Genomic DNA, 23,751 nt, shown 5'->3' on the forward strand with positions numbered 1-23,751 from the left:
GTAAAATCGAGGTGGCGGGTGGACCGGTATGGAGGGGTGTCGTTTGCGCGACGGACAGGTGGGTGCTGAATGGGACGACGCTTGGAATGTGGGTATTGTATTGTTGCGTTGCGAGACGGCGACCGGAATCGAGGACTACACTGGACCGGGGGCGGGCTGCTCATGCGGGGGCAACAGGCGGGTAGGGCTGCGAGGGTGCCGATGGGCCCTCCGACATGGCATCGAAGCCCGCGATGTCGCCGGATATGGTCGGCGAAATGCCGAGATGCTCGATGCTGTGCTCGCCGCGCTCCTGCGCGTCCTTGAGGTACTGCTCCCACTCTGGGTCCATGGGCGCGTCCTGGCCCTGCTCCCGCAGCGCCGCGGCCTGCAAAAGCCGCTGGTTGAGCGCGAAGCCCACGCTCTCGTCCAACACCTGCTCGTTGTCGCCGTCATCTTCGTCCTCGCTCGAGTCCTGCATCTCTGTGTCGACGGGCCGCACGGAGTCGGTGATTTCGGTGGAGGATGGCACCTCTTCGATCTCGACTTCGATGTCGGTTTTGACGTTGATGCCGTTCCGTCTTCGTGAGGAGGTGGTTCGCCGCCGGTCAACCCACTCCCCGATCTCCATGCCCGTCGTGTCCCGTACCTTGACGCCCTCGTCGCGCTCGTACCGTTCCCGCGCCCAGAGTGTGCCTTCCCATCTGCAGAAGCCCTGGATCTCGCTGTCGGTGAGGTTCAGTCTGTCGAAGGCGTCGAATAGCTTTTTGTGGTGCGGGAAGCGGCCGAGGCGCTTGCGGTGTGGTGCATGTGCGTAGTTGAGGCCCGGGTATCGCGCTTCGATGGTGTCGAGAGAGCCGTAGAAGGTGGCGGTTTCAATGCGGACCTCACCCACAAGGTTCTTGGAGAGATGTGCTGAGAAGGAGGGCGGGTCGTTTGGCGAGGGATTAGGGAAGAGCGCGTTGTACACGAGGACGGAGATTGGGTTCTTTCGGTGCATAGCTGTGGCGTGGGAGAGCGCGCCGCTCTCAGGATCCGCCTGGGGGTGTGCAGTCGAATTTGCGTGGTGCTACGTTCCACTCTGAGTGATGTCGCGGTCCAGCCAGCAAGCTGACAGCGTGTTCGGTGTTCTGATCGTGACTCGTACGGGCCGTGACTCGAGGAAACAGGCAGAAGAAGTAGTAAGCTGCTCGGTGGCGCCTCCCTTTTCTTGAAAAAAAGCACCAAAAGTCGTCCCCTGCTTATTCTCGGGCGTGACAATGCGCAGTTGACCGTTTGCAAGGCGCCGAGGTTGGACGTGGTCCAATGGTGATGCTCAGCTCGATTGTCAGCCGCTGCGTGCAAGGCTGCCAGGTGACCTGAGCAAGGGTTCCACGAGACTTGAAGACTGGCAAAAAGTGCGGCGCGGGCAGAGTGGCTACTTAAGGTCCGGGGAGATTGGCAGTTTGTGGATCGGCCAGTTTCGAAAGGAGGAAGCTCGGGAGGGCTAGAAGGGGCGTTTTGCTGGTCCCTCAAGATGTGGAGGCGGGAATCTGCAAGCGTCCGGAAGGGTGCCGGGGACGTGATGTGCGGCGAAGTCGAGCCACGGGGCGAGGACGGGCAAGCAGCAGAACGGGGAGCGCAACGCACAGGGGCACAACGGTCAACTTAAGCAGCAGCGCGCTGGTCTCACCGCCTCGTCTCGCTCAAATTAGTCGACAGGACGCCGGAGTCGAGCAGCCATGGATCCTCCGACTGCAGTGCATCCCAAGCATACATGGACCGGGGCGCGACAGGTCCCTGCTTGTCCATGCCTCCACCCGCGGCCCATTCACACACGTCGCGCGCCAGGTGGGTGCTGCGTCCTCTGTCTGCGCTGTCACCACCGTGAGTTGTTTTGCAGTAATGCACGCGCGAGCCGCCAATCGCCGACTGCCCTGCGTACTGGATTATCAAGTCGGCCTGAGGCGCGGGCTCTTGGTTGGCTCTTGGTGGCTGCCCGCGTCTGCACGTGGACGGAACCTCGACGGCGCTGCTGCAGGCCAAGCGCACGCTCTCGACATTCGCCGGGCCCTTGAAGGCGACGGTGGCCTGCACCAGCAAGGCTTTCCTGTTGTTGTGCGTGGGAAGTGCCGCATCTGATCGTAGCTTCGGGCTGCGGCGTCGCGCTGTGGTGTTTCAACCAGCATGGCAATCGCGACCCAGCCCCATCCGAAAGTGAGTGAGATGCGCCCTACTTCCGGCCTAGATCGGGAAGCCGCCTCCCGCCCGCCCCTGCCCATCACTCGCCACTCGCTCGCCTCGCATCCAAGCGCACACCCCGGCAAGCTGCCCTCGCCGCCTCGGTCAACCTGGCACTTTGGGCTTCCCTGGACGGATCACGTACTACCGCATTCGGTAGCTCTGCCAGTTGTGTTCCGCTTCCTCGATTCTTGGGTTGCCATGATCCGGTCACACGGTCCCGGCGAGCATGTCAACCTTCAAAGGCATCGTCGCCGAGTTCCCTCAGATCCGGATCGACTACTTCAAGCATCAACCAGAACACAGGGCGCCTTTAGCTTGCTTCTTGAGCCATGTGCATAGTGATCATCTGATCGGGTTGGAGTCGTTACGGGCGCCATTCGTGTATTGTTCGGCCGCGACTCGCGAGGTAAGGAATTGCATCGCTGCGCCTTCCAAGCTCACTTTGGAGCCATGTCCCGACTTGGCAAAGTACAAGCCATTGCTTCATCTGTTCAAGTTGGAACATGTTTATGGTTTGGTCGATTGACGTATACATGGTTTCTATAATTTACTTTGGGACCCAACCACTCATGATCACGTGCTGACACACTCTAGGTATTGCTCCGACTGGAAAAATATCACTACCGGATCAACTTTGCGCAGGGCAAACTCGAAAGCAGAAATGTGACTTACGACAGGAGCATGCGCAGATTGGCAAAGCCACTGCCCCTCGATACACCTACGACCATCGAGCTTGCCCCAGGAAACAACATCCAGGTGACCCTCGTCGACGCCAATCACTGCATTGGTGCGGTCATGTTCCTCATCGAAGGTGATGGTAAGGCCATCTTATATACTGGCGATACAAGAGCGGAGATTTGGTGGGTCAATACACTAGTGCAGAACCCAATCCTGCTGCCCTATACCCTTGGCCCTCGACGACTAGACTGCATGTACTTGGATACGACATTTGCAACTAAATCACATCCCTACCGCGAGTTTCAATCGAAAGGAGAGGGTATCAAAGAGCTACTGGGCAAGATCTCGAAATACCCAGACGACACCATCTTTTACTTCCACTCATGGACTTTTGGATATGAGAACGTTTGGATAGCTCTGTCTGCATTTCTTCGATCGAGAATCCACTTGGATAGTTATAGGGCCGGCATCTATGGCTCGTTGTCAAGTCTTGACAAGAAGTCTCTTCGAGAAGTAGGCCTCCATGTCACCTTTGACAACAAATTCCTCCGAGAGAGTGGGTTGGACATTCGAGAAGCGCCTGCGTTGTGTGGATTCCGGAATGGCAATCGTATGCAGCCAGGCTGCTTGACGTCTCAGCCCAGCGTGCGCATTCATTCTTGCGAACGTGGAATGGGCTGCCCGGTCCTTGATCATGACAAGGTAATCCCCACGTTCGCATTATTCGACTGATTTGCGCCATTAACCGTCATACTTTAGAACGCTAGTGTGGTTCATATTATACCGATCGTGACGCGAGTCAAAGGCAGCAACGTTGAAATAGCTGAGCTAGGCGCAGGAGGCGGCAAAGGCGATCTGGATCAAAAAGAAGAACTCGAGACCGGCAATGCAGCCGACATTAACAAGATCATTGAGCTGTGCGCCAAGACTATCAAGGACGAAACCCTCCTGTCCAAGTTGTCGAACGTATTACAGGAAGCACTTAAAGAGCGCAATGGAACGATTGATCTTGATATGGATTTGCAAAAGGAAAGCCCGGACAAGAAGCCAGAACTTTCGCTTGAGCACCTGGCTTCAGTTCTCTCAACGCGTTTGAACAAGTCCCAGGACGCAGAGCCACCTCTGAACAAGTATGTAATTGACGCCATATTTCTTGCCCTCCATTGCCCGTACTACAGTAGTCATCATACCGAAGGTGAATTCTGACGTACGCTGTTTAGAACAATCCGCTTTCCTTACTCTCGTCATTCCTCCTTCGCAGAACTATGCAGCTTAGTCGATGCGTTCAAACCCAAAGACGTCTTCCCCTGCACTGTGAATGAGAACAAATGGGATCCTGAGCTTAGCATGCGGTACCTGTTTGGGCCATTCTGCTCAGGCGATACCTTCCGCCATGATACCGAGATGATGAAGATTTACGAAGCTAGATTGGAGCAGGAAAGTTACGAAAGACGCGTGCAGAGTGAGAGTCAGAGTGAGACGCAAAGCAGTCGCGGAGGGACTGCCAGCCCTCATGCAAATCACCACACTATTTCCAAACTGGACGGAGAAGGCGAAGACGAAGGCGTGGGGTCAGATGGACGTACTGGAGACTCTGGAGCCTTTCGGGCGCCAGCAGATGTTCTGGTTCTGCATGAAGACACGGCGTTTGTCTCAGAAACGGTAGCTCCACCCACAGGCCAGGAGCGGCATCGCAGCGCTTCGCCGGCAGATCAGGCCGAAGGCGAACAAGATACAACGGTCACCGACAACCTTGAGCTACCATCAACTCTCCAAGACACACCATTCGCCGCCGCCAAACGGCCTGCCAGCGAAGCGTCTAATGAGCCTAACGAGCACAAGCACAAGAGACTCAAGAATTGGCGAATAGCATACGAAGCAGCCCTGGGTCTCAACGGCCTGACATGGGCTGACTACGGTGGTCTCGTCTCGGCGCGACCAGAAACCGAAGAGGAAGAGCTGGGAACCGAGGCATAGCATTTGGGAAGGCGTTTTGGTATGATACCCATTGTTTTCAATCCCGCTAGGAGATCTATGCACATGCATTGCTGCAGCATAAAATAGTATTTACAACAAACCGAAAAATTTCTCAACCACTCAGCCACTGTTTCCACGCTTAGGGCAAAGGTCCCGGTGCACTCCCTCTAGTTGCGCTGTTTAAACCAAGATGCTGCAAAGGCCGTTGTACGCATCCTTAGCCTGGAAGTTAGCATCGAAAAGCAGCGGGTTGCTGCCCTTGATCCAAGAATCCTTGTCGCTGACACCCCACACGGTAACACCCACGCAGTTCTTAATGTCTAAGCACGCCGTAACAGCAGTCTTGTAATCGCTGACGGCAGCGCCCTTGATGTCGAGCTCGGTCATCGCACACTCGCTTGCAGAACCACAGAGCAGCTTCAGCGCGGCGGGGTAGTCCGAGATGGGCCAGACACCGGACAAGTGCGACTGCGAGCCGATGCCGTCGATGGGGACACCGGCGGCAACCCATTTCTTGACGTTGGCGGCCATGGCCTTGGTCTTGGCGTAGGTTGGGGAGTCGAGGTTGTAGTCGTTGATGTAGAGCTTGGCAGCAGAGTCAGCGGCGCGGGCGGTCTTGAAGGCGGTGGCGACGAAGCCCTCGCCGAGGACATTGTAGAAGACAGAGGAGCGGAAGCTGCCGTCTTCGCTGAAGATCTCGTTGACGACGTCCTAGGTGGCGGGTTAGCAGGTCTTCTGGGAATTTCATAGGAAGGGGAAGCTTACCCAAGCGTAGACCTTGCCCTTGTACTTGCCGATCACGCCCTGGATGTGCGAGATCATGACCTTCTCGAGGGTCGCCTTGTCCGTGATGGACGAGACCCACGTCGGCAGCTGCGAGTGCCACACGGTGGTGTGCCCGCGCACCAGCTTCGCGTTGTCCGTCGCAAACTTGACAAGCGCGTCCGAGCCAGAGAACGTAAACTTGCCCTGAGTCGCCTCAGTGGCATCCCACTTCATACTGTTCCCTTGCATTAGCGTTCGACTCGAACCAGCAGCACAGCAACGACTCACGAGTTCTCAGGCGTCACCTGCCCAAAGTTGTCCTTGATGACCTGCGCATTCTGCGCATTGCTTAGCGTGCCCTGGTCCGCAGCAACGCCGATGTACTTCTTGCCCTTGGCCTTGAACGCCTCGTTGATGGAGCACTTGGCGCCGTTCGCCCCGCTGCCGGCGACGTTGCCCTTGGTGGGTGTGGCTGCCGCAACGGAGGACGCGGTGCTCGGCTTCACGACGATGGCGCTGCGCGTGAGCAGCGTGGTGGGCGCGGCGGCTACGGCAGAGCTGGCGACCGGGGCGGCGCTGCTGGGAGCGGGCGCTGCGCTGCCGGCGCCTGGGAGGCACTGCGAGTACCATGGGTTCATTTCCTTGCACTGGGTGCCCGAGGCGCAGGCTTTGTCGCCAGTGAACCCATTACCGCCGCATTGGCCGTAGACGGGGACGGCGGCGAGGACGGCCGAGGTGGAGGACAGGGTGAGGACGGTGAAGTAGAGTGAGTGCATCTTGATTTATCTCTTTCCCGGTGGGACTTGGGATGTAGTCGAAGGGGATCCGGCTCCGTAGAAGAGGGTATTCTGTTTCCGCTGGAAGATGATAGTAGTTCAAGTGAAAGGAACGAAGCAAGCTTCAATGTTCGATGTAGTATGTATGAAGCGAAAGTAATGTGTCGCAAGACGGTAAAGAACGTAACCTCCAAAGACTGAAGACGAAAGCTGAGCGGCAGCTTGGTGAAGCTTGTCTCCCAGCGCGGCAGCGGCCGCTGTATATACTTGTCCATCTCCCGCCCTCATTTCTGCCTACTATTCTTTGCAGCGGGGACCCGCGTCGCAAAGCGCGTCCGCATGACATGGTCTGATTTGAGGAACTTCGTTTCGGCGAGCGATGAAACGACGTCCTGGAGATCATGGAGGGATCCACTACGCTAAGCCTCTTTGGGTATAGGCTGGAGGGTGCGCATTAGGGAGTAGATGGGAGTGTAATGCCGGTGGGTGTTTGTTTGGTTAAGCTAGCAGTGAACTGTGGTGGCGATGATGGGCTTAGCGACCTAAGAGTATAACGTATGTCGGAGAAATGTCGTGTCGCGCGTAATGTTGGGTAGATCTAGGTACATCAGTCACTAGGCTTATGGATACAAGCCTTAGTGATGCTTCTTAGGGCTGAAGCTCGACTTATCTGGCGGCTGTTTTGACGGTTAATCTGACGGTTGCTCGTTCCCGCAAGATTATGTTCTGTTTCTAGATCGATCGTGGCGCTGGCGGTGCTGTTAAGCTGGAACAGGGGTGGGACGTGAAACGCCTATAAGCGCCTATAAACGCCTCGCTAGGGCCCCATCGTGCGGCTCTGCGTTTATTTATGCCGGACGACCACGGCTACCAAAAAAACTAAAGACAAGACAAAACCATGAATGATGTGAGAACAAAAAAGAAGATGGTTAAGAAATTTATTCATTTGCGAGCGTATGGAAGGAAAATCTATGTAACACCCAACCGCAAGCTGACGGCCCGGCGATGCGCTTCTAGTTGTTCGACGCGAGCAAGTTCCATTACCGCGGTACCCACATTTTGCAGGCCTTCATAGGTGAGGTTCGCGCTGGTGATGTGCTTGATATAGGAGCCGAGGTTGACGCCGGAGTATTGCTTCGCATAGCCGAAAGTTGCTGTCCACATGTTAGAGTCGATTATCAGCTACGCTTCAGGGGTCAACTTACGCAGAGAGTGGTTCACGCCCGCCGAGTAGTCACCCACGGACTCGGGCGTCCACTGTCCGACGAAGACGGAGCCAGCGTTCTCGACCAGATCCACAACCCTTTCCGCGTCCTGAACCTGCAAGATGAGATGTTCGGGCGCGTACTCGTTGCTCAATTCCATCGCTTCCTGAATGCTCTCTACTACCAAAGTGAGGCTGTGCTCAATTGCGCCTCTGACAATATCCACGCGTGGTAAAGCGTTAGCCTGCTCGTGGAGCTCGTCCTCGATAGCAGCAAGTTGCTGCTCATTAAGACCCACAGCGATGCAGATAACCTGCGAATCGACGCCGTGCTCGGCCTGACTGAGCAGGTCTGAAGCGACGAACTTAGGGTTTGCGGTCGCATCTGCAACCACGAGGACTTCGCTTGGCCCAGCGGGCATGTCCATGCTGACGCCGGCGTTGGTGTCGTTGGATACAATCATCTTCGCGGCAGTGACAAACTGGTTACCGGGTCCCAAGATCTTGTCGACCTTGGAGATACTCTCAGTACCGTAGGCCATGGCTGCGACAGCTTGTGCGCCACCTGCAAGGACGATAGCTTCGGCACCGACCTTGTGTGCGGCGTAGACAATTTCGGGTGTTACCGAGCCATCTGCACGCGGTGGTGTTGCAAGGACGATCTTCTTGCAGCCAGCAACCAAGGCGGGAACCCCGAGCATGAGCGCAGAGGAGGGTAGGACTGCAGTGCCACCAGGAACGTAGAGACCGACGCGCTCGATAGGGCGTGAGAAGCGTGAGCAGACTACTCCCGGCATGGTCTCAACAACCAGAGGTTTCTCTTCCTTTTGGGCGGCGTGGAACTTTCGGATGTTCTCGAACGAGACGTCAATGGCGCTCGCAGTTTCAGGCGCGAGCTGCATGAGGTGTTCCGGGAATGGCGCCTTCAATACAGGTGATGTGAGTGATGTTGCCTTTTCGAACTTGTGTGTGTACTCCAATACAGCGGCGTCGCCTCGCGTCTTGACCGCCTCTATGATGGGTTGGCATATACCGATGATTTTCTCGCTCGATTTCTGGGAGGGGCGTTGAAGAGCAGCCTGTATCTTTTCGGGTGTTTCTTGCGAGGTGATTATCCGCCTCATGGCTATCCGGCCGTTTATCACGCCTGCTGGGTCGTCTTTGTTCTTTGGTACGGATGCTGCCTCCTTGACTTCCTCCTTGGCCGCGGTTCCGCTTGATGTGCCATTGGTCGCTGCCGCTGCTTGGGCGGCAAATGCAGGCTTAGCATCACCTTGCCTCCTCTTCACCTTGATGCTCTTTGCGTCCAGATTCCGCTCAACGTCCTCCAGTGATACACCAGCTGACACGCACTTGGTCAAGGCAAAGTACAACAGATCAGCCGCTTCGAAAGCGATCTCTTCCTTGGTGTTCGCATCGCACAGCTCGGTAGCCTCCTCAAGGATCTTTGCGCGCAATAGCTGGGAATCGTTGAACAGCCGTGCGGTGTACGAGCCTGCCGGTGCAGACTCCTTGCGGCTCTGGAGGGTCTTTTGGAGCTTGGAGAGCCCGCGATACTCGCCGAAGCAGGTCGGTGTTGCGAGATGGCAGAAACCTAAGGTTTTGTTAATCATGGATCTGTTAATTTCAGCCATTGCACGTGCCTCTGCCCTTTTGCCTGACCACAAACTGCAGGCAGTCGCTGTCGCAGTCAAGCGACATAGAAACCAGCTCTTGGACATCGCCGCTCGACTCTCCCTTGTACCACAAGCCCCTCTTCCGGCTCTGATATACACCCCTCCCAGTCTCGAGACTCTTTGCAACACTCTCTTCACTGCTGTATACGAGCCCGAGCGCAACGCCCCGCTCATCAGTCACCAGTGTAGTGAACAGTCCATCCGGCCGGTCGCTGGTTGCGTTTGCCATAAGCAGCTTTGCGACGCTCAGCAGGCCTGGCCCTGGCTCGGCGTCTACTTTGAGCGCCTGCGCGGGTATGACGGGGATGCCGCCCATCTTGGCTATCTTCACCGCATCCTCCAGTGTTGGGTTCGCGAAAGATACGAAGACCTCGGGCCTCTCCGTCCCGTACTCCTTCAGCCACGCCTCTACCAGCTCAACATCCGCGATCTGGTGCGAGTAGACATCGACCTGGGTCCCCGCTATCGCTTCGATGTTTTCTTCGCGTGTGCTTCCGGGCAGACACAGGACTATCCGGTCCTGGTCGATGTTTTTCTCGAGGAGCTGGGAGAGCTGCGGGCGCGTCACGAAGACCTTCGCGGCGCCGGCGTCGAGCAGCGAGACGATGTCGTCGATGGATTCGAGCGAGGAGACGCCGAGGTAGTTTGTGTAGCGGCCGACGGACTGCTGGAGGTGTGCGAGGGCCTGGTCGACGGTCTCGGGGGTGACACGGGCAAAGACGTTGCCAATGTAGGACAGTTGCTGGGGGCTGAGACCCTGGGTGGGCTGAGCGTAGGTGAGCAGGTCAATTGCGGCGAGAAGAGGAGGCGCCATGGTCGCAACTCTTCCAACAATTGCTATGGGCTGCGAAGAGTAAATGGATGGCGAGACTTGGCTATGACTGTCGAAGAAGTTTTGGAAACTAACATCTGCCCAGATGACGGCAGCTAGTGGCGGGGCACCGATTGCGGCATAATACACTTGTGAAAGAAATCTACCCGCCTCCTAGCGCGTTCCAGGGCCCCTTCCGGCCCGGTGATTACCATCGCTCTGGGCTTGATTTTCGATAACAGCTCCATAGACATGCCGTTTGGCCCCAATGTATCCCACGGTGGCTTTCAATTGCGCTCAGTGCCCCGCTCCACGCCACTTTGTTGCGCTAGCTTAATACAGAAGCTTCGTTCTAACGCCAAGTCAGTGCAAGCTTACCCAGTACATCGCATGCTGATATGGACTAGGTATACTTATTATTTTCCATCTTGACCGCATCTGGTAGACTGATATTGCCTCTATCCGCCAGCTGCCGCCATTGTAACTACATCGGGGTCAGTCTGCCCGACCTGCCGTGGCTTCATCACACATTCTCCGAGGCTTTCTCCCCGCACGGTACGATTCGTAGCCGTAACCGCAACCTAGGCAATACACTGTAGCTAGGACTGATTTGTAGAAACCGTGCCTCACGCTTCCCTATATCAAGCAGCACCCCCCCGAGATGTCTTCCGGACCTCCCGAACACATCCCCCCACCACAACACCACGCAAGCTTTCACAATGGCATACACACCACCCTCCTCCGCCAAACCCTTCACCCTCCACATTCCCGACCAAGACCTCTCAGAATGGCGCCAACTCCTCCAACTCTCCAAGCTTGGCCCCAGGACCTTTGAAAACACACAGACCAAAGACAACTTCGGTGTCACATACGACTGGCTCTCCTCGGCCAAAGACCACTGGCTGAACACCTACGACTGGCGTGCGCAAGAAGCTCACATCAATTCCTTTCCCAACTACAAAATGGCCATCGACGACATCGACATGCACTTCGTCGCGCTGTTCAGCCCGAAAAAGGATGCCATCCCGATCCTCTTCTTGCACGGGTGGCCCGGCAGCTTCATCGAGTTTTTGCCGCTGGTGGCGCAGCTGCAGAAGAAATTCGAGGGGAAGGAACTGCCGTACCACATCATCGTGCCCAGTCTGCCGGGGTACACGCTGTCGTCTGGCGGGCCGCTGGAGCGCGATTGGACGACGCTGGACTCGGCTGCGGTGATGGAGAAGTTGATGCGGGGTTTGGGGTTCGACAAGTACTTTGTGCAGGGCGGGGATGTGGGGAGTTTTCTATGCCGGATCATGGCGGCGCGGTATGAAAGCGTTGTGGGCGTGCATTGTATGTTTGCTATCCGGGGAGGGGAGTGAGGAAGGGAGAAGCTGACAGAACGCAGTGAACCTATACAGCACGGCCACACAGCCGGAGCGTGAGAAGCTGAGCAACATCGAGATCGAAGCGTATGACCGCGCGCAAGCATTCCAAAAGATCGGCACCGCGTATGCGCAGGAACACGGTATGCCACCCCCCCTCTCCTTCTCAGCCCCCACTTCTTTCCCGGAACCCACTCGTTCACAACGGCTAACACCCCGCAACCAGCGACCCGCCCCTCCACGATCGGCCACGTCCTCTCCTCCTCCCCCCTCGCCCTCCTCGCCTGGATCGGCGAGAAATTCATCGAATGGACCGACGAAACACCCCCCCTCGACGTCATCCTCACAAACATCTCGCTCTACTGGTTCACCGGCGGCTTCCCACGCAGCATCTACCCTTACCGCACCCTCTTCCGCGGCGCCCGCGAGCCCCTGCCGCCCCTGACGAAGCCCACGGGCTTCTCGTTCTTCCCCAAGGAGCTGTTCCCTGGGATCAAGTACATCATCGAGAACGAGACGAACCTTGTGAGTTTCGCGGCGCATGAGCGCGGTGGGCACTTTGGGGCTTTGGAGAGGCCCGAGGATTTGTGGGGCGATGTGGAGGAGTTTGTTGCGAAGGTGACGGAGAATGGTAGTAAGTTGTGAGGTTGCGGTGACAACGAGCATCATTTAGTCTATGAAGAACGCCACTAGCCTGTCCATGGTCTCGTATACCAAGATTTCGAACAACCAGAACGCTGAGCAGAGCTGCTATCCAGTGCGTTTCATTTTTTGCACCCCCCGGAACGCCCTCAATGCATGATTCGCCTCCAACACCACGCTAAGCAATTCCACCGTGACCTACTCATCGGCCTCATTGTCCCATATCTCCACTTCCTTGTTTTCCAACTCCTTCATCTTATCCTCAGGGAAGATGGTGTCCTCCGGCAACCCTGTCTTGCCATAATTTACGACCGGACCCACTGTCGCACTCCACTGCCCTCTCCTCTCCATTAGTGTGCGAATCGGCTCGCCGACTCCAGGCCTGGTAACCCCAGCATTAGGCACTGGATGCGATCCGCCACCAGCACCGCCAGGTCGCTTTGTCTGCTTCTTGCCCTTGCCGATATTGCGGTTGCGCTTTAGGTATGCTTGGTTCAACTGGGCATCAAGATCGTCTGCAATATCGTTGTATTCTTGCTGTGCCACGCGGATACCTGTGAGTTCGAGCAGCCGCTGTTTTCGTGCGCCATTGACAATGGACTGTTTGCGCAGTTCGTCCTGGAGGACACGAAGACGAGCAGCAATTTCGTCGTCAAAATGGGAGTCGTAGTCAAAGGCTGTCAATTCGGTGTCGGCATCGGTGATGATTCCATTGTGCTTAGTTTCCAACAGGACACGCTCGTTAAGCGTAGCATAGTCTGTCCGCGTGCCTACGGGAGGCCCTTTCCAACCCTGTTGAACAAGTTCGGAAAGTTGTGTTGCGGCGGGAAGAGAGTTGTCGTTGTTGCTCTCAGTCGGTGCTCCAGCGCCTTCGTCGATATCCATAGCATCGCCGTTGATACCGTTAGTGTCGTTGGAATTGGCCGTGGTACCTCGACCCTCGGGACGGAGTAGGGCGAGAATTCGGGTCAGCAAGGGTCCTGCCGATATATCCTCTGTCATCAAGAAATCGTCCGTCATGTTCTCGTAGGAGCCGCGTGCTTCATTTGGTGGGAGGCGATCGTTGTGGTCGGCATACAGTTGTCCGTCTTCCTCCGCCCAAATGTCCTTGTAGTGTCTCGCGCCCCTCCGAGGGAGCACGAAAGGACTCAGGCGATCACCCCGCTCTTTGAGAAAGGCCATGTCCTCCTCAGTCAAGCGCCGTATGTACGGCTCCACATAATTTGCAAAGACGCTGGCGTTGACTTGCGTGGCGGGCTTCGCATTGGAGAAGTCCTTGTCCGGCGGTATTCCAGCGGTCTGGTCTTTCAAGTCGCTCTCGGGATAATCGGCGACGCAGTATATCTCCCTGCGCTCCTCGACACTCATGCCGGGTGTCACGTCTCGAATGTGGTATACAGTGGGGTCATCAAACTTGGACGGATCAGGACCAAAAGTTTGAAACTGCGGTATCGCCGGAGCTGGTGGTGGCTGGTGCGAGGCATCGGTATCGGTGGGTGAAGGCGCATCAACCGCGCCATTACCCGCAGCGGATGGTGCTGCTTGAGACGCGGGCGAGGATAGCGTAGAGGAGTTGTCTGCTGGTTGTAAACACCTGAGTTTTAAATATATCTTGGGATGATTGGTAGCCATGTTCACGAGACCAGCTCACGAGGGCGTTTTAGTGTTGAGGTTGAGCGAGAGCGTTCAGCCATAAATGTAAACTGCACACGAGAAAAGTATGTCAAGCATGACTGAAGCTTACCTTTGTGAACATCAACCCCGTCCTGCCGCGCGACGCCGTGGGCACCTACTGCCAGCGGTCGCTCGTCTTCGGCAGCCGCCCTCTTGATCTTCTTCAACTTGTGCTTGCGCTCTTCGGCCTCTTTGTCGGCTGGTCTTTCCTTCTCTCGATCGTGGGGAGGTCGGTTCTTTTTCAACCCTTGGAGTTCCCGGAGCGCGCTATTGGAGACATCGCATCGCTTCTGGACGTTTCCGAGGACTTTGCTTTCGATGGCCTCACGCATGCTAATCAACAGCGCGCTCGAGGGCACCGGCTGCGCCGACTGAGAGCTGCCGCCCGGACGATCTAGGATATCTTCGATGGTGACATCGCATTTCTTGGAGAGAGCATTGATATTTGTCCTGAAGTAGGCGTTCGACGACGATGGCTCGACCGAAGTGCGGACGTTGGGCAGGGGCGTGGTGTTGCGACTGCGCGGTGCGCCCAGCGGCTTCGACCCGGGCTTTGCCTTACCCTTGCTGCTTGTGTTCTTCGACATGTTTGCTGTGCTAGCGCTCCGCGACGTGAGGAATGCAGTGGAGAGGCGTCGTCATACGGCGCTGGCGCCTGCCGACTGCGGGGACACAGCAAGAAGGCCAGGGCTGGCGGCGATGATGACGCGCAGGCAAGTGCTTTGGAAGAGACTGCTCGGTGTGGCCACCGGGGGGGGGGATGCTTGCACAAGTTGCAGCGCTCCGGAGACGACGTTGTTGGGTCGCGATGGCGTTGGTCACGTCGACGCGAGGTAAGAGCGCGCGCCAAGGGCTGCCCGCATCGCCAATGCGCAAGTGGGCAGTCGCCGTCCCCAGAGCCTGGCAGGTGCAACCCACGTCTCCTGCGCATCGCTTCTCACGGTGCAGTCTTCGCCATGGAAAACCTAGACAGACAATCCAACACCTCCACCCACCATCCTAGATCCGCCCGGGGCCCGAACAGCGCGCATAAGCGACTGAGTCGCACCAGTGGCCCGCCAGATAAGCTTTGCTAAGCTTTCTGTGCTCGGCGGGAGTGCCGGCTACGATCCCGGCCCCCTCCAGCCCTCCGCATAACCCGCAGCCCAGCTGCGGCGCCCACTCGCTCATCGCCACTTCTCCTGCGACGCCCTCTTCACGTGTACATGTGTCGCAATGTACTAAACAGCTGCGCAGTCGCCTTGTCATGCCATGAACCGTGATACCCGCATGCGCAACACCATCTCATCAGCCCGCACTCCCTCTTTCAACCGCCGCGATGAGTGCGTCACCCAAGCCCTTCTCCTCACCGTGCACTCGGCTCGCCTGCTGACATGATCGCCAGGTGCCGAAAGCATCAACATCATCACGATCGACTTTCCCGACCCTGACCGCACAGAGATTATCGATGATCGTATCGATCGACTTGCCGTACGCTCATCTCAGAACCTCGTGCATATCCTGCCCGAACATGCACTAAGCAAGTACCAATTACAGTCGAACGAATCCTTCGAGTTCCCCGTGCAGAACATACAAACGCTTTCTTCAAAGGGTGTCGAGCGCGGAGACGATCCGTACGGCCTCCTCTACATACCAGCCTTGCAGACAGACGAGTGCAGGGACTCGGAGAAGGACTATGTTCCTGAGAATGCCACACGCCTGGCCAATCTTCCATACAATGCTGGCTATGCACTCATCGCCGTTGCTCCGTGGTTCTCGCCCAACTGCATGAAGGAGTATTTCACAACGGCCCGGAACGAACCGGTCAAGGCCTTCATCGTCTACCAACCGGATCCAGACTCGACTGCAATGCCACCCGAGACGAATGACCAAGTATGGGCAATGAACGATGGTGGAAGCTGGCAGTACAGCAACCAATTCCCGACGTATGCCGTACCGGGCGCAAGCGGGTACCTCATAACAAGCCAAATGAGCAACTACTCTGGTAACATATCTACTGTGCCTTACGGAGACTCTCTATCAAAGCAGTACTCAGAGACGGACTATATTCGTTTGTGGGCGAAAGTCACAGCTGGTTTGTCTTCCATGGCTCATCTACAAGCACAGCTAAGGATATCTAGATTCTGGCACTCAGCTTCCTAGCTTATGGGTTTTCCTTGTCATAGTTCTAGGCTTGCTCATCCTGATAATAGGTGCCACTTCACTTTGCATGCACATTGTACAACGACGACGCCGCAATGCGCTACGACGGCGCGTAATCAACGGCGAAGTGGACCTCGAAGCATTGGGGGTGAAGCGACTTACCGTGCCCGCAGACTATCTCTCGAAACTACCAGTATTCCCTTACCTTGGAGAGCCGGACCACGTTGAAAAGAGCATGGCGCAGGCATCCACTCCGGCTGATGCTGAGACAGGTCTGAAGGGGATTCCGCTTAGTCGGCGGTCTTCTGCTCCAGATGCTCCTCCCATAACATATGCTTCCGCCATCTTCGCACAGTCGACATGTCCGATCTGCTTGGACGATTTTGAGCCGAAAGAATCGCAGGTCAGAGAGCTGCCATGCCGACATATTTTCCACGTTGACTGCATCGACCCTTTCCTACTCAACAACAGCAGCCTTTGTCCGATATGCAAGCAGAGCGTGCTGCCGCCAGGGTACTGTCCGCCCAAAATCACCAATATCATGGTACGGCGAGAACGGTTGATCAGCCGCCGGCGAGCACAGGATGCGTCCGGCCACACCCATTCACCGGGGAACATTGTTGCCCGCCTTCCCGGTGCATATGACTCCCTCCGTGCACGTGTAGGCAGGGCCACCGGCGGTCGTAGAATATTTAGTGCTCCATCGAGAACGCAATCACGACCCGCAGATATTGAGATGAGCTCAGGGGCTCCTGCTGTCCCCCTCGGAGGAACCATCGCTCCCGCAACTCCCGCCGCAGAGATCGTCGCAGTGCCGCAACCCACGCAGCAGAATAGTGTGCAAGAGTGTCCAGAGCCGCCCTCCGACCAGCCGCATCAACGTAGAGAATGGGCTAGACAACGGGCGCTTGCGCTTCTGGGGACCCAGCATGGCCCGGTCGAAGGCGAAGAAGAAGAACTGGGTCGTTCACGGTGGAGACGTGGCCTGAACAAGATTTTTCCTGGCTTTAGATGAGTTTCTTTGATCTTCTGAGATACCACGGTCTACGGTTTTGGCGGCAATGGTTTGGCAAGGGATCATCTGGCATCATCGCGATGCGAGGCGTTTTGGAGGATGACATATTCGTAACGGATCATGAGTGAGGATTTGTCTGCATTTTCGACAGGCTTAGCGGGCGTTATGCTTGGGGTTTGGTGCTGAGACTCTGTTCTTTGGCGCGGTCTTTAATAATATAAAATCCTTTTGCAAGCGGTCGTCGTGTCGATAGCCGCATCCCACTACCTATGACTTATGAATTGAGAATGACAGCTCATCCCCTGCGTTAGGCTACGAGCAAACAGAGCCAAACCCAACAGAAGCAACCGTCGGCCTAAACAAGCACACGTGTGACACCCATTCGAGCATGGGTTGGCACCACCCTACTCATCGCCAGCGATCCAGACTCCGCCAAGCGCGGCCGCGTGCCGCGGTAATTCTGCACTGTCCCCGGGGCCCCTCAACACCAAAGCGCGACCATCGTGAGAAATGCAACCACCGGAAAAATCGTGCATGCGTAGCAGGCCCACTTTGCGTGCCGCTTTTGGGGCTCCGTCGGCGGACGCGGGTTGCCATTCGTGGAAATGCTTCCTACTGCGACGCAGGGTCGGAGGGGCTAGGGGGCGCCGATAGAGGGGCAGAGGGGAAGCGGAGGTTTGGCGTGGGAGCCATATAACCCCCGCGGGGCAGGCGATCCAATTCCAAGGCCGATAATTATCCTTGGATTTTCTTTCTTGCTCTTTCATCAGTGTGATTGTGCTTTGTTAAGTGATACCCCTCGCGTGCATTGGAGAAATACGAATACAACACGGCAATATGAGCACGACGACCGCCACGGAGGTCAAGCCGAGCAAGGCGAACATTGGCGTCTACACGAATCCGGAGCATGACCTGTGGGTTGCGGAGGCGGAGCCGAGCTTGGAGAGTGTGCAGAGGGGCGGGGATTTGAAGGAGGGGGAGGTGTTGCTGAATATCAAGAGCACGGGGATTTGCGGAAGTGATATTCACTTCTGGCATGCAGTACGCTCCCAATATTTTCTTAGTCGATTCCTACGCAATTCGTATCATAGCGAGTTTCTAACGTCAAGTGCAGGGCTGCATCGGTCCCATGATCGTCGAAGACACGCACATCCTCGGCCACGAATCCTCCGCCCAGGTTCTCGCCGTCCACCCCTCGGTCAAGAGCATACAGCCCGGCGACCGCGTCGCCATCGAGCCCAACATCCCCTGCCACACCTGCGAGCCCTGCCTCACCGGCCGCTACAACGGCTGCGAAAGCGTCCTCTTCCTCTCCACACCGCCCGTCCCCGGCCTCCTGCGCCGCTACCTCAAGCACCCGGCCGTCTGGTGCCACAAGCTGCCCGACAACCTCACATGGGAGGATGGCGCGATGCTGGAGCCGCTCAGTGTTGCGCTTGCGGGCATGGACCGCGCGGGTGTGAAGCTGGGCGATCCCGTGGTGGTGTGTGGTGCTGGGCCCATTGGTCTCGTCACGGCGCTGTGCTGCAGGGCTGCTGGTGCGGCACCGTTGCTCATCACCGACATCGACCAGGGCCGCCTGGACTTTGCGAAGAAGATCATCCCGAATATTCTCACGCACAAGGTCGAGTTCGCGCACACTCCCGAGGTCTTCCGGGAGAAGGTCGTTGCGGCCATGGGTATCGAGCCCACCGTTGGTAAGTCAATCCTCCGCATAGTCGCGAAGTCTGACTGCTGACATCCCGCAGCCATGGAGTGCACGGGCGTCGAGTCCTCCATCAACGGCGCCATCCAGGCCGTCAAGTTCGGCGGCAAAGTCTTCGTCATCGGCGTCGGCAAGAACGAGATGAAGATCCCCTTCATGCGCCTGTCCACGCGCGAAGTCGACCTGCAGTTTCAGTACCGCTACGCAAACACCTGGCCCAAGGCCATCCGGTTAGTGCAGAATGGACTCATCGACTTGAGGCCGCTTGTCACGCATCGATTCGATCTTGAGCAGGCAGTTGAGGCGTTCAAAACAGCGGCGGATCCGAAGACAGGGTGCATTAAGGTGCAGATCCAGAGCTTGGACTAGATGGTTTAGAGGAAAGCCGGAGTAGCGGTATAGGCCCATGAGAAGAGAGAGGGTGCGGGGCGTTGGTGTAGATAGACTGGCGGGGTTCAGGGTCGGTTGAGCATCCATGAGATAGACGAACGTCAGCTTGAATGAATACACATCTTCTGGCAAGTAGAAAAGTTGGGGACCATTAGATGTAGTGTGTGCCATTCTCGAGAAGCGATGGCAACACCAAGAGTGGGATCAATTGGATCGTGGTTCAGTTCTGATGAGGTACTCAGCCGCCGCTAGAAATCCGACCTCTTGGGCCGATTGCTGATCCCTTTCTCTGCCGTCGAAATATAAATCGACGTAAGCGTGTTCGCCTCTCAGATCGACAATTTCTGTATCGGTATCTTCGGTGTCCCGGTGGATATAGATCGTACGCATGCCTGCGCTCTTTGCCGCGGCCAAGTCGTACAGGTGGGAGGCTAACATGATGCAGTCATTAGGAGAGAGTCGTACCAGATCCATCGCTTTCCGATAGATTGCAGGATCCGGTTTAGTAAAACCCAGCAGCTCAGATGAGAGAAGCGTATGGAATGGTAGACCCGAGGATTGCGCGATATCGAGCTGCAACCGCGCTGTTCCATTCGCGAGAACTACAAGAAACCACCTACCGTCCTCCCGTAACTGATGTAATGCGAGAAGGACGTCTGGCCAAGGGGTTTGGAAGTGCCACTGACGGACCAGCTTGTCTCTGACGCTCTCGTTCCACGTATCGAACTCAATGCCATTAGTTTCCAAAAGGCGGTCGAGTACGCGGCGGTGGGTGATATCAATATCTTCGTTTGGATCACCACGGTTGAACCGTGCGTGTATCTCTTGGAAAAAGCCTTCGCGCCACGCGATAGCGAGCTCTCGAAGCCTCGGCTCCGCTGGTGTTAATGAAGAGTGTGGCGGGCACTCGTGGAGTGCTGGTAGCAATGAGGTAAGCCAGTCGCAGCATGTGCCCATCAGATCAAAGAAAATGACTTTTTGTTTGCGAGCAGCCATTTCGGTCGAAGTTGGTGGTGGTGATGGAAGGATGAAAGAAAGAGCGTCCTGGAGGATGCGCGTGATTTGTCAGACGTGCAAACGCGAAAAGCAGAGTGTTTGCACCAACACGCCTTTGTGCCATACGCAACATTTCTGCGTAAAGTTCGCCAAAGGTCTTAATGTGTGAAGGGCGTGCTTCAAAAGCACATCTAAGGAATGTATGCCCGTTCCGCCAATAGGACGAAAGTGATGACGTAATGAGAGCCATGTAGCTCTCCCCGCCCTACGATTGAACCAGCACGGCAAAAGCGTACGTATAGAATCTCAGGCCGCATCGAAGTTCTTTGAAGCGCCTAGAAACCGGACAGCGCGTAAGTGAAAACGTGGAGTCACCGGCGGACTCTGAGTCTTAGATTGTACGACCAACTATCATGACTGAATCTTTATTGTCAAGTCGTGGACAAAAAGAACTTACTGACGGAGCTGATGAGCATGTAAGTGTACTCCGCTTGCTTTCAATTGCTTTCCAGTGACTAATAGCTGTAGCAAGTATGGGAAGTTAGTGCAAATCAATGGGATCCCGAGACCAATCCTAACGGCTATGTCTCGCTGGGGATTGCCGAAAATTCCCTTTCGCATGATGAGCTTGCTGAGTTCCTGCGGAATAAATCTTTGATAGATCCGTCCGCAAAGGCCTTCACGTACCAAGACGGGCCTGCGGGATCAAAGCCGGCCCGTAATGCCATCGCATCTTTCTTCAACACATACTTCCATCCCATTCAGCAAGTTCGAGCCGACAATATCATAATCACAAACGGTGCCAGCTCGGCTATCGAACACTGCGCATGGGCTTTATGCAACTCTGGCGAGGGTATCCTTTTGGGACGGCCATACTATCGTGCCTTCTTACCAGACATTCAAACGAGATTCGGTGTCAAAGTAGTCCCGGTCGCCTTTGGGGAGGTAGACCCCTGCGGTTTAGACTGTGTTGCTAGATATGAAGAGGCGCTGCTTCGGTCGAATGCAGATGGAGTCAAGGTGCGCGCGCTCCTACTCTGTAATCCGCATAACCCGCTGGGACGGTGCTATTCGAAGGCTACCATCGTTCAATTGATGCTGCTGTGTCAAAAGTATCAAATGCATCTCATCAGCGACGAAATCTACGCACTTTCGGTCTGGGAGAACACAGTCGACAAGCTAGAGGCACCGCCAACGCCCTTTGAGTCAGCGCTGTCTATTGACACACGCGAAATCATAGACGCAGCACTCGTACACGTACTTTGGGGCTTCTCCAAAGACTTCGGAGCGAATGGGATCAGGATCGGCGTCATGATATCGCAGCATAACGAGCCGTTCCTGACAGCATGTCAAACTGCATGCATATACTCTTCACCCTCTTCGCTAGCCGAGAACGCAGTTGTCACAATCCTATCCGACCCTAACTTCCTAGCTTCTTACATTAGAACTAATAGCGAGCGAATGTCGGCCGCATACACTTACGCTGTCCAGCTGCTCCGTAGGTACGACATTGATTATATTCCTGGCGCGAACGCAGCATTCTTCTTGTGGATCAACCTGGGGAAGAGGTATTTGCAGGTCTTGGGTGACTCAGCTCGCGGGAAGTCAATGGACGCTTTTACGAACGAGATTTTCCAGCTACTCATGAAGAAGAAAGTGTATCTGGTGCTGGGTGATGCAGCTGGTGCTGAGCAGCCTGGTTGGTTCAGGATGGTCTTCACCCAACCGCCGAGGTCTGTGGAGGAAGGCCTCAAGAGGATATCGGAAGCACTGAATGGAGAGTGACAGAAGTGAGAGCGACGGTCAACAGGGAAATCAATTGACTGACGACTCATTGGTCGGGTCTATTAAAGACTACCACTACTGACATCTGTCAAGTGTACCGGCAAAGACCACTGCAATCAACGAATATCCATTTACTTGCCTTCCATGGTGTGATCACGGTGGCATTCATCAAAGACAGAATCCCTCAAGTGTACCAGTGAAGACCGCAGCAATTGATGCAGTTCGGTTATGTGCCTTTTGCGGAACAATATGAGTGGTATGGACTCGCTTCAAGTCATTCCAGCGTACCAGCGAAGCCCACAGCAATCTATATTTCTATTTCATTATCTTCTAAGGAGAAATTATCTGAGCTTCATTCGGAAACGGACGCTGTCAAAGTCATGCAAGCGTACCGAATATATTCACTGCGTTCGATGGTTTTTCATTGATTTGCCCTCTTCAGAAGACTTCGGTGGACGTTATCAGGGGTAGGAACGACCGAGCTCCTGTAAGTGTACCATCCAATGGCGCTGCATTCGATCCATTTACATTGATTCGCCTTGTACGGAAGTTCGGAGACAGCATTGACCATAGTATGGGGCGCAAATCCGACTCAGTGCATCATCGGCAGAATTGGGAACAAGTGGCGTTCCACGAACTATGGTATGAGGTTGTGAAGCGTACCGCGAGCCAGACGCAGTGTTCGACACTTATGCACAATACTTGCCATTTGTGGTAGCATGCGGCACCTCAAATTACTTCAACACCACTTTCTGTTCGCCACCGCCCCATCGTCTTTGCGTTAAGAATTTTATCTCTACGACTCGCGGACTTCCCCTGCGCAAGCAACATCAAGCGTACCACAACCTCATCACAGTCCTCAACACCTGCAGTGATTTTTCCTGTTACGGAACTGCATGAGTAAGGGATGCAATTTCCAGCCGTGGCTGAAACTTTAAGGTGTACCACCCAAAAACTACAGCAATCGACGTCTCCGTTCAATATTTTCTCTTTCGAGTTAAAATTAGTAACGGGGAACGGCACGTCAAACAGCCACGCGTGAACCACAGTTCGCGAAGTGAGCCGCGTCATCACGGTCGGCGACTATTGGATTATAAGTTTGGCGCAGACTAAACAGTGTTTGTTTTGCCGAAGCTCGCTTTCCTGTTCATTGTGAGGAACGCTAAAGTTAGGCGCAACGAGCTTGCGCGCGGGTGCACGCGACAAATGACTGCTCTCCTGAAAGAAATGAGGCGCTGATCGTAATCATCGTTGATCACACCGGTCATGGGATCGATTTTTAAGAGAAGGAAAGTGTGTTGCGGCCATTGTTTACTATGGCAAACCATTGAGGCAGTGAGGAAAGCCTGGGCATACGACTTATTGCTCTCGGACCACTAGACTAGCCCTGCATTAATGCCACCACACACAGATCTCAAACAAGTTCGCGCTGCGTTCGTGATGATTTTTAGATATCAACAATAGCCCATCTGCTCTGTTCGCTTTGGGGACTCCAGTCTCCGCCCGTGAGAATCTACTTCTAGATTATCTGAGCTTCCCCAGGCCATCTGATCTAGAAACCTCGGCCGAAGTCACTTTCGATGAGCTCACCTTTCGGGTTAATGTGAGCTTTGCAGTAGATCTGCAATCCAATCATCGGTGCGCTTTTTTCAGAGTTGCAGCTATTCGCATACGTCGATCACACTGCCATATCTCGATAATCTGAGCACGATGTTATCTGCGTTGCCTGTAAAGAGAAAGGATGATAGCTCATGACACTGAATGCTGATCGTTGTTGCCTATCTAGGACAGTCTCCCGATCACAAATATCCAGCATAGAGGGGTTTGAAACAATTCAGAGAGTGGCGAACCTTTCATAAACATGAGCAAAATGATCACATGGTTCATTTTTCGACGAAAGGGTCATAAGAAGATCGGGGAGGTAAAAAAATTACAGAATAATGCTCTAG

The 23,751-nt window shown here is 55.3% G+C and overlaps 10 protein-coding genes across 10 annotated transcripts; 5 read left to right on the top strand and 5 right to left on the bottom strand.

Moving 5' to 3' along the window:
• Positions 1-21: 21 nt before the first annotated feature.
• On the bottom strand, positions 22-1,340 carry CC84DRAFT_277278 (uncharacterized protein). Its single transcript, XM_018185730.1, has one exon. The coding sequence runs from the start codon at positions 977-979 to the stop codon at positions 161-163; it is 819 nt and encodes a 272-aa protein (XP_018031521.1). The 5' UTR covers positions 980-1,340; the 3' UTR covers positions 22-160.
• An 892-nt stretch (positions 1,341-2,232) lies between these two features.
• CC84DRAFT_277616 (uncharacterized protein) lies at positions 2,233-5,017 on the top strand. Its single transcript, XM_018185732.1, has 4 exons — positions 2,233-2,608; positions 2,797-3,582; positions 3,640-4,010; positions 4,101-5,017. The coding sequence occupies exons 1-4, from the start codon at positions 2,429-2,431 to the stop codon at positions 4,855-4,857; spliced, it is 2,094 nt and encodes a 697-aa protein (XP_018031522.1). The 5' UTR covers positions 2,233-2,428; the 3' UTR covers positions 4,858-5,017.
• Positions 5,018-5,037: 20 nt separating this feature from the next.
• Positions 5,038-6,398, bottom strand: CC84DRAFT_1100976 (endoxylanase-like protein; the record flags this gene model as incomplete). The annotated part of the gene is made up of 3 exons (XM_018174891.1): positions 5,038-5,568; positions 5,623-5,857; positions 5,911-6,398. The coding sequence occupies 3 exons, from the start codon at positions 6,396-6,398 to the stop codon at positions 5,038-5,040; spliced, it is 1,254 nt and encodes a 417-aa protein (XP_018031523.1).
• A 924-nt stretch (positions 6,399-7,322) lies between these two features.
• CC84DRAFT_1154703 (tri-functional histidine biosynthesis protein) lies at positions 7,323-10,296 on the bottom strand. The gene is made up of 3 exons (XM_018176905.1): positions 9,246-10,296; positions 7,604-9,196; positions 7,323-7,552 (listed from the first exon to the last, which is right to left on the bottom strand). The coding sequence occupies exons 1-3, from the start codon at positions 10,090-10,092 to the stop codon at positions 7,368-7,370; spliced, it is 2,625 nt and encodes an 874-aa protein (XP_018031524.1). The 5' UTR covers positions 10,093-10,296; the 3' UTR covers positions 7,323-7,367.
• A 213-nt stretch (positions 10,297-10,509) lies between these two features.
• CC84DRAFT_277777 (epoxide hydrolase-like protein) lies at positions 10,510-12,312 on the top strand. The gene is made up of 3 exons (XM_018185734.1): positions 10,510-11,421; positions 11,477-11,596; positions 11,680-12,312. The coding sequence occupies exons 1-3, from the start codon at positions 10,809-10,811 to the stop codon at positions 12,096-12,098; spliced, it is 1,152 nt and encodes a 383-aa protein (XP_018031525.1). The 5' UTR covers positions 10,510-10,808; the 3' UTR covers positions 12,099-12,312.
• On the bottom strand, positions 12,294-14,356 carry CC84DRAFT_1154707 (uncharacterized protein; the record flags this gene model as incomplete). Its single annotated transcript, XM_018176906.1, has 2 exons — positions 12,294-13,633; positions 13,840-14,356. 2 exons carry the CDS (start codon positions 14,354-14,356, stop codon positions 12,294-12,296), a joined length of 1,857 nt encoding a protein of 618 aa, XP_018031526.1.
• Positions 14,357-14,928: 572 nt separating this feature from the next.
• Positions 14,929-17,162, top strand: CC84DRAFT_1128588 (uncharacterized protein). The gene is made up of 4 exons (XM_018175803.1): positions 14,929-15,091; positions 15,154-15,239; positions 15,306-15,843; positions 15,890-17,162. Exons 1-4 carry the CDS (start codon positions 15,088-15,090, stop codon positions 16,924-16,926), a joined length of 1,665 nt encoding a protein of 554 aa, XP_018031527.1. The 5' UTR covers positions 14,929-15,087; the 3' UTR covers positions 16,927-17,162.
• A 455-nt stretch (positions 17,163-17,617) lies between these two features.
• On the top strand, positions 17,618-19,000 carry CC84DRAFT_1154713 (GroES-like protein; the record flags this gene model as incomplete). The annotated part of the gene is made up of 3 exons (XM_018176907.1): positions 17,618-17,967; positions 18,041-18,623; positions 18,675-19,000. Exons 1-3 carry the CDS (start codon positions 17,764-17,766, stop codon positions 18,998-19,000), a joined length of 1,113 nt encoding a protein of 370 aa, XP_018031528.1. The 5' UTR covers positions 17,618-17,763.
• CC84DRAFT_277318 (HAD-like protein) lies at positions 18,927-20,493 on the bottom strand. Its single transcript, XM_018185731.1, has one exon. The coding sequence runs from the start codon at positions 20,015-20,017 to the stop codon at positions 19,226-19,228; it is 792 nt and encodes a 263-aa protein (XP_018031529.1). The 5' UTR covers positions 20,018-20,493; the 3' UTR covers positions 18,927-19,225.
• CC84DRAFT_1199169 (PLP-dependent transferase) lies at positions 20,157-21,923 on the top strand. The gene is made up of 2 exons (XM_018181605.1): positions 20,157-20,493; positions 20,546-21,923. The coding sequence occupies exons 1-2, from the start codon at positions 20,431-20,433 to the stop codon at positions 21,800-21,802; spliced, it is 1,320 nt and encodes a 439-aa protein (XP_018031530.1). The 5' UTR covers positions 20,157-20,430; the 3' UTR covers positions 21,803-21,923.
• Positions 21,924-23,751: the final 1,828 nt, after the last annotated feature.

This window comes from Paraphaeosphaeria sporulosa (genome assembly GCF_001642045.1).
Source record: "Paraphaeosphaeria sporulosa strain AP3s5-JAC2a unplaced genomic scaffold CC84scaffold_11, whole genome shotgun sequence".
NCBI lineage: Eukaryota > Fungi > Ascomycota > Dothideomycetes > Pleosporales > Didymosphaeriaceae > Paraphaeosphaeria > Paraphaeosphaeria sporulosa.

What these genes read in the sequence shown, in the direction of transcription:
- CC84DRAFT_277278 (XM_018185730.1), bottom strand. Translation starts at nt 979, where the DNA reads ATGCACCGAAAGAACCCAATCTCCGTCCTCGTGTACAACGCGCTCTTC.
- CC84DRAFT_277616 (XM_018185732.1), top strand. Translation starts at nt 2,429, where the DNA reads ATGTCAACCTTCAAAGGCATCGTCGCCGAGTTCCCTCAGATCCGGATC. An exon ending in GTTCGGCCGCGACTCGCGAG is followed by an intron (nt 2,609 to 2,796) that starts GTAAGGAATTGC and finishes GACACACTCTAG; the next exon opens with GTATTGCTCCGACTGGAAAA. An exon ending in CGGTCCTTGATCATGACAAG is followed by an intron (nt 3,583 to 3,639) that starts GTAATCCCCACG and finishes GTCATACTTTAG; the next exon opens with AACGCTAGTGTGGTTCATAT.
- CC84DRAFT_1154703 (XM_018176905.1), bottom strand. Translation starts at nt 10,092, where the DNA reads ATGGCGCCTCCTCTTCTCGCCGCAATTGACCTGCTCACCTACGCTCAG. An exon ending in GGTCAGGCAAAAGGGCAGAG is followed by an intron (nt 9,197 to 9,245) that starts GCACGTGCAATG and finishes ACAAAACCTTAG; the next exon opens with GTTTCTGCCATCTCGCAACA. An exon ending in GGGCGTGAACCACTCTCTGC is followed by an intron (nt 7,553 to 7,603) that starts GTAAGTTGACCC and finishes ACATGTGGACAG; the next exon opens with CAACTTTCGGCTATGCGAAG.
- CC84DRAFT_277777 (XM_018185734.1), top strand. Translation starts at nt 10,809, where the DNA reads ATGGCATACACACCACCCTCCTCCGCCAAACCCTTCACCCTCCACATT. An exon ending in AAGCGTTGTGGGCGTGCATT is followed by an intron (nt 11,422 to 11,476) that starts GTATGTTTGCTA and finishes GACAGAACGCAG; the next exon opens with TGAACCTATACAGCACGGCC. An exon ending in CGCGTATGCGCAGGAACACG is followed by an intron (nt 11,597 to 11,679) that starts GTATGCCACCCC and finishes CCCCGCAACCAG; the next exon opens with CGACCCGCCCCTCCACGATC.
- CC84DRAFT_1128588 (XM_018175803.1), top strand. An exon ending in ATCGTATCGATCGACTTGCC is followed by an intron (nt 15,240 to 15,305) that starts GTACGCTCATCT and finishes TACCAATTACAG; the next exon opens with TCGAACGAATCCTTCGAGTT. An exon ending in GTGGGCGAAAGTCACAGCTG is followed by an intron (nt 15,844 to 15,889) that starts GTTTGTCTTCCA and finishes AAGGATATCTAG; the next exon opens with ATTCTGGCACTCAGCTTCCT.
- CC84DRAFT_277318 (XM_018185731.1), bottom strand. Translation starts at nt 20,017, where the DNA reads ATGGCTGCTCGCAAACAAAAAGTCATTTTCTTTGATCTGATGGGCACA.
- CC84DRAFT_1199169 (XM_018181605.1), top strand. Translation starts at nt 20,431, where the DNA reads ATGACTGAATCTTTATTGTCAAGTCGTGGACAAAAAGAACTTACTGAC. An exon ending in CTGACGGAGCTGATGAGCAT is followed by an intron (nt 20,494 to 20,545) that starts GTAAGTGTACTC and finishes TAATAGCTGTAG; the next exon opens with CAAGTATGGGAAGTTAGTGC.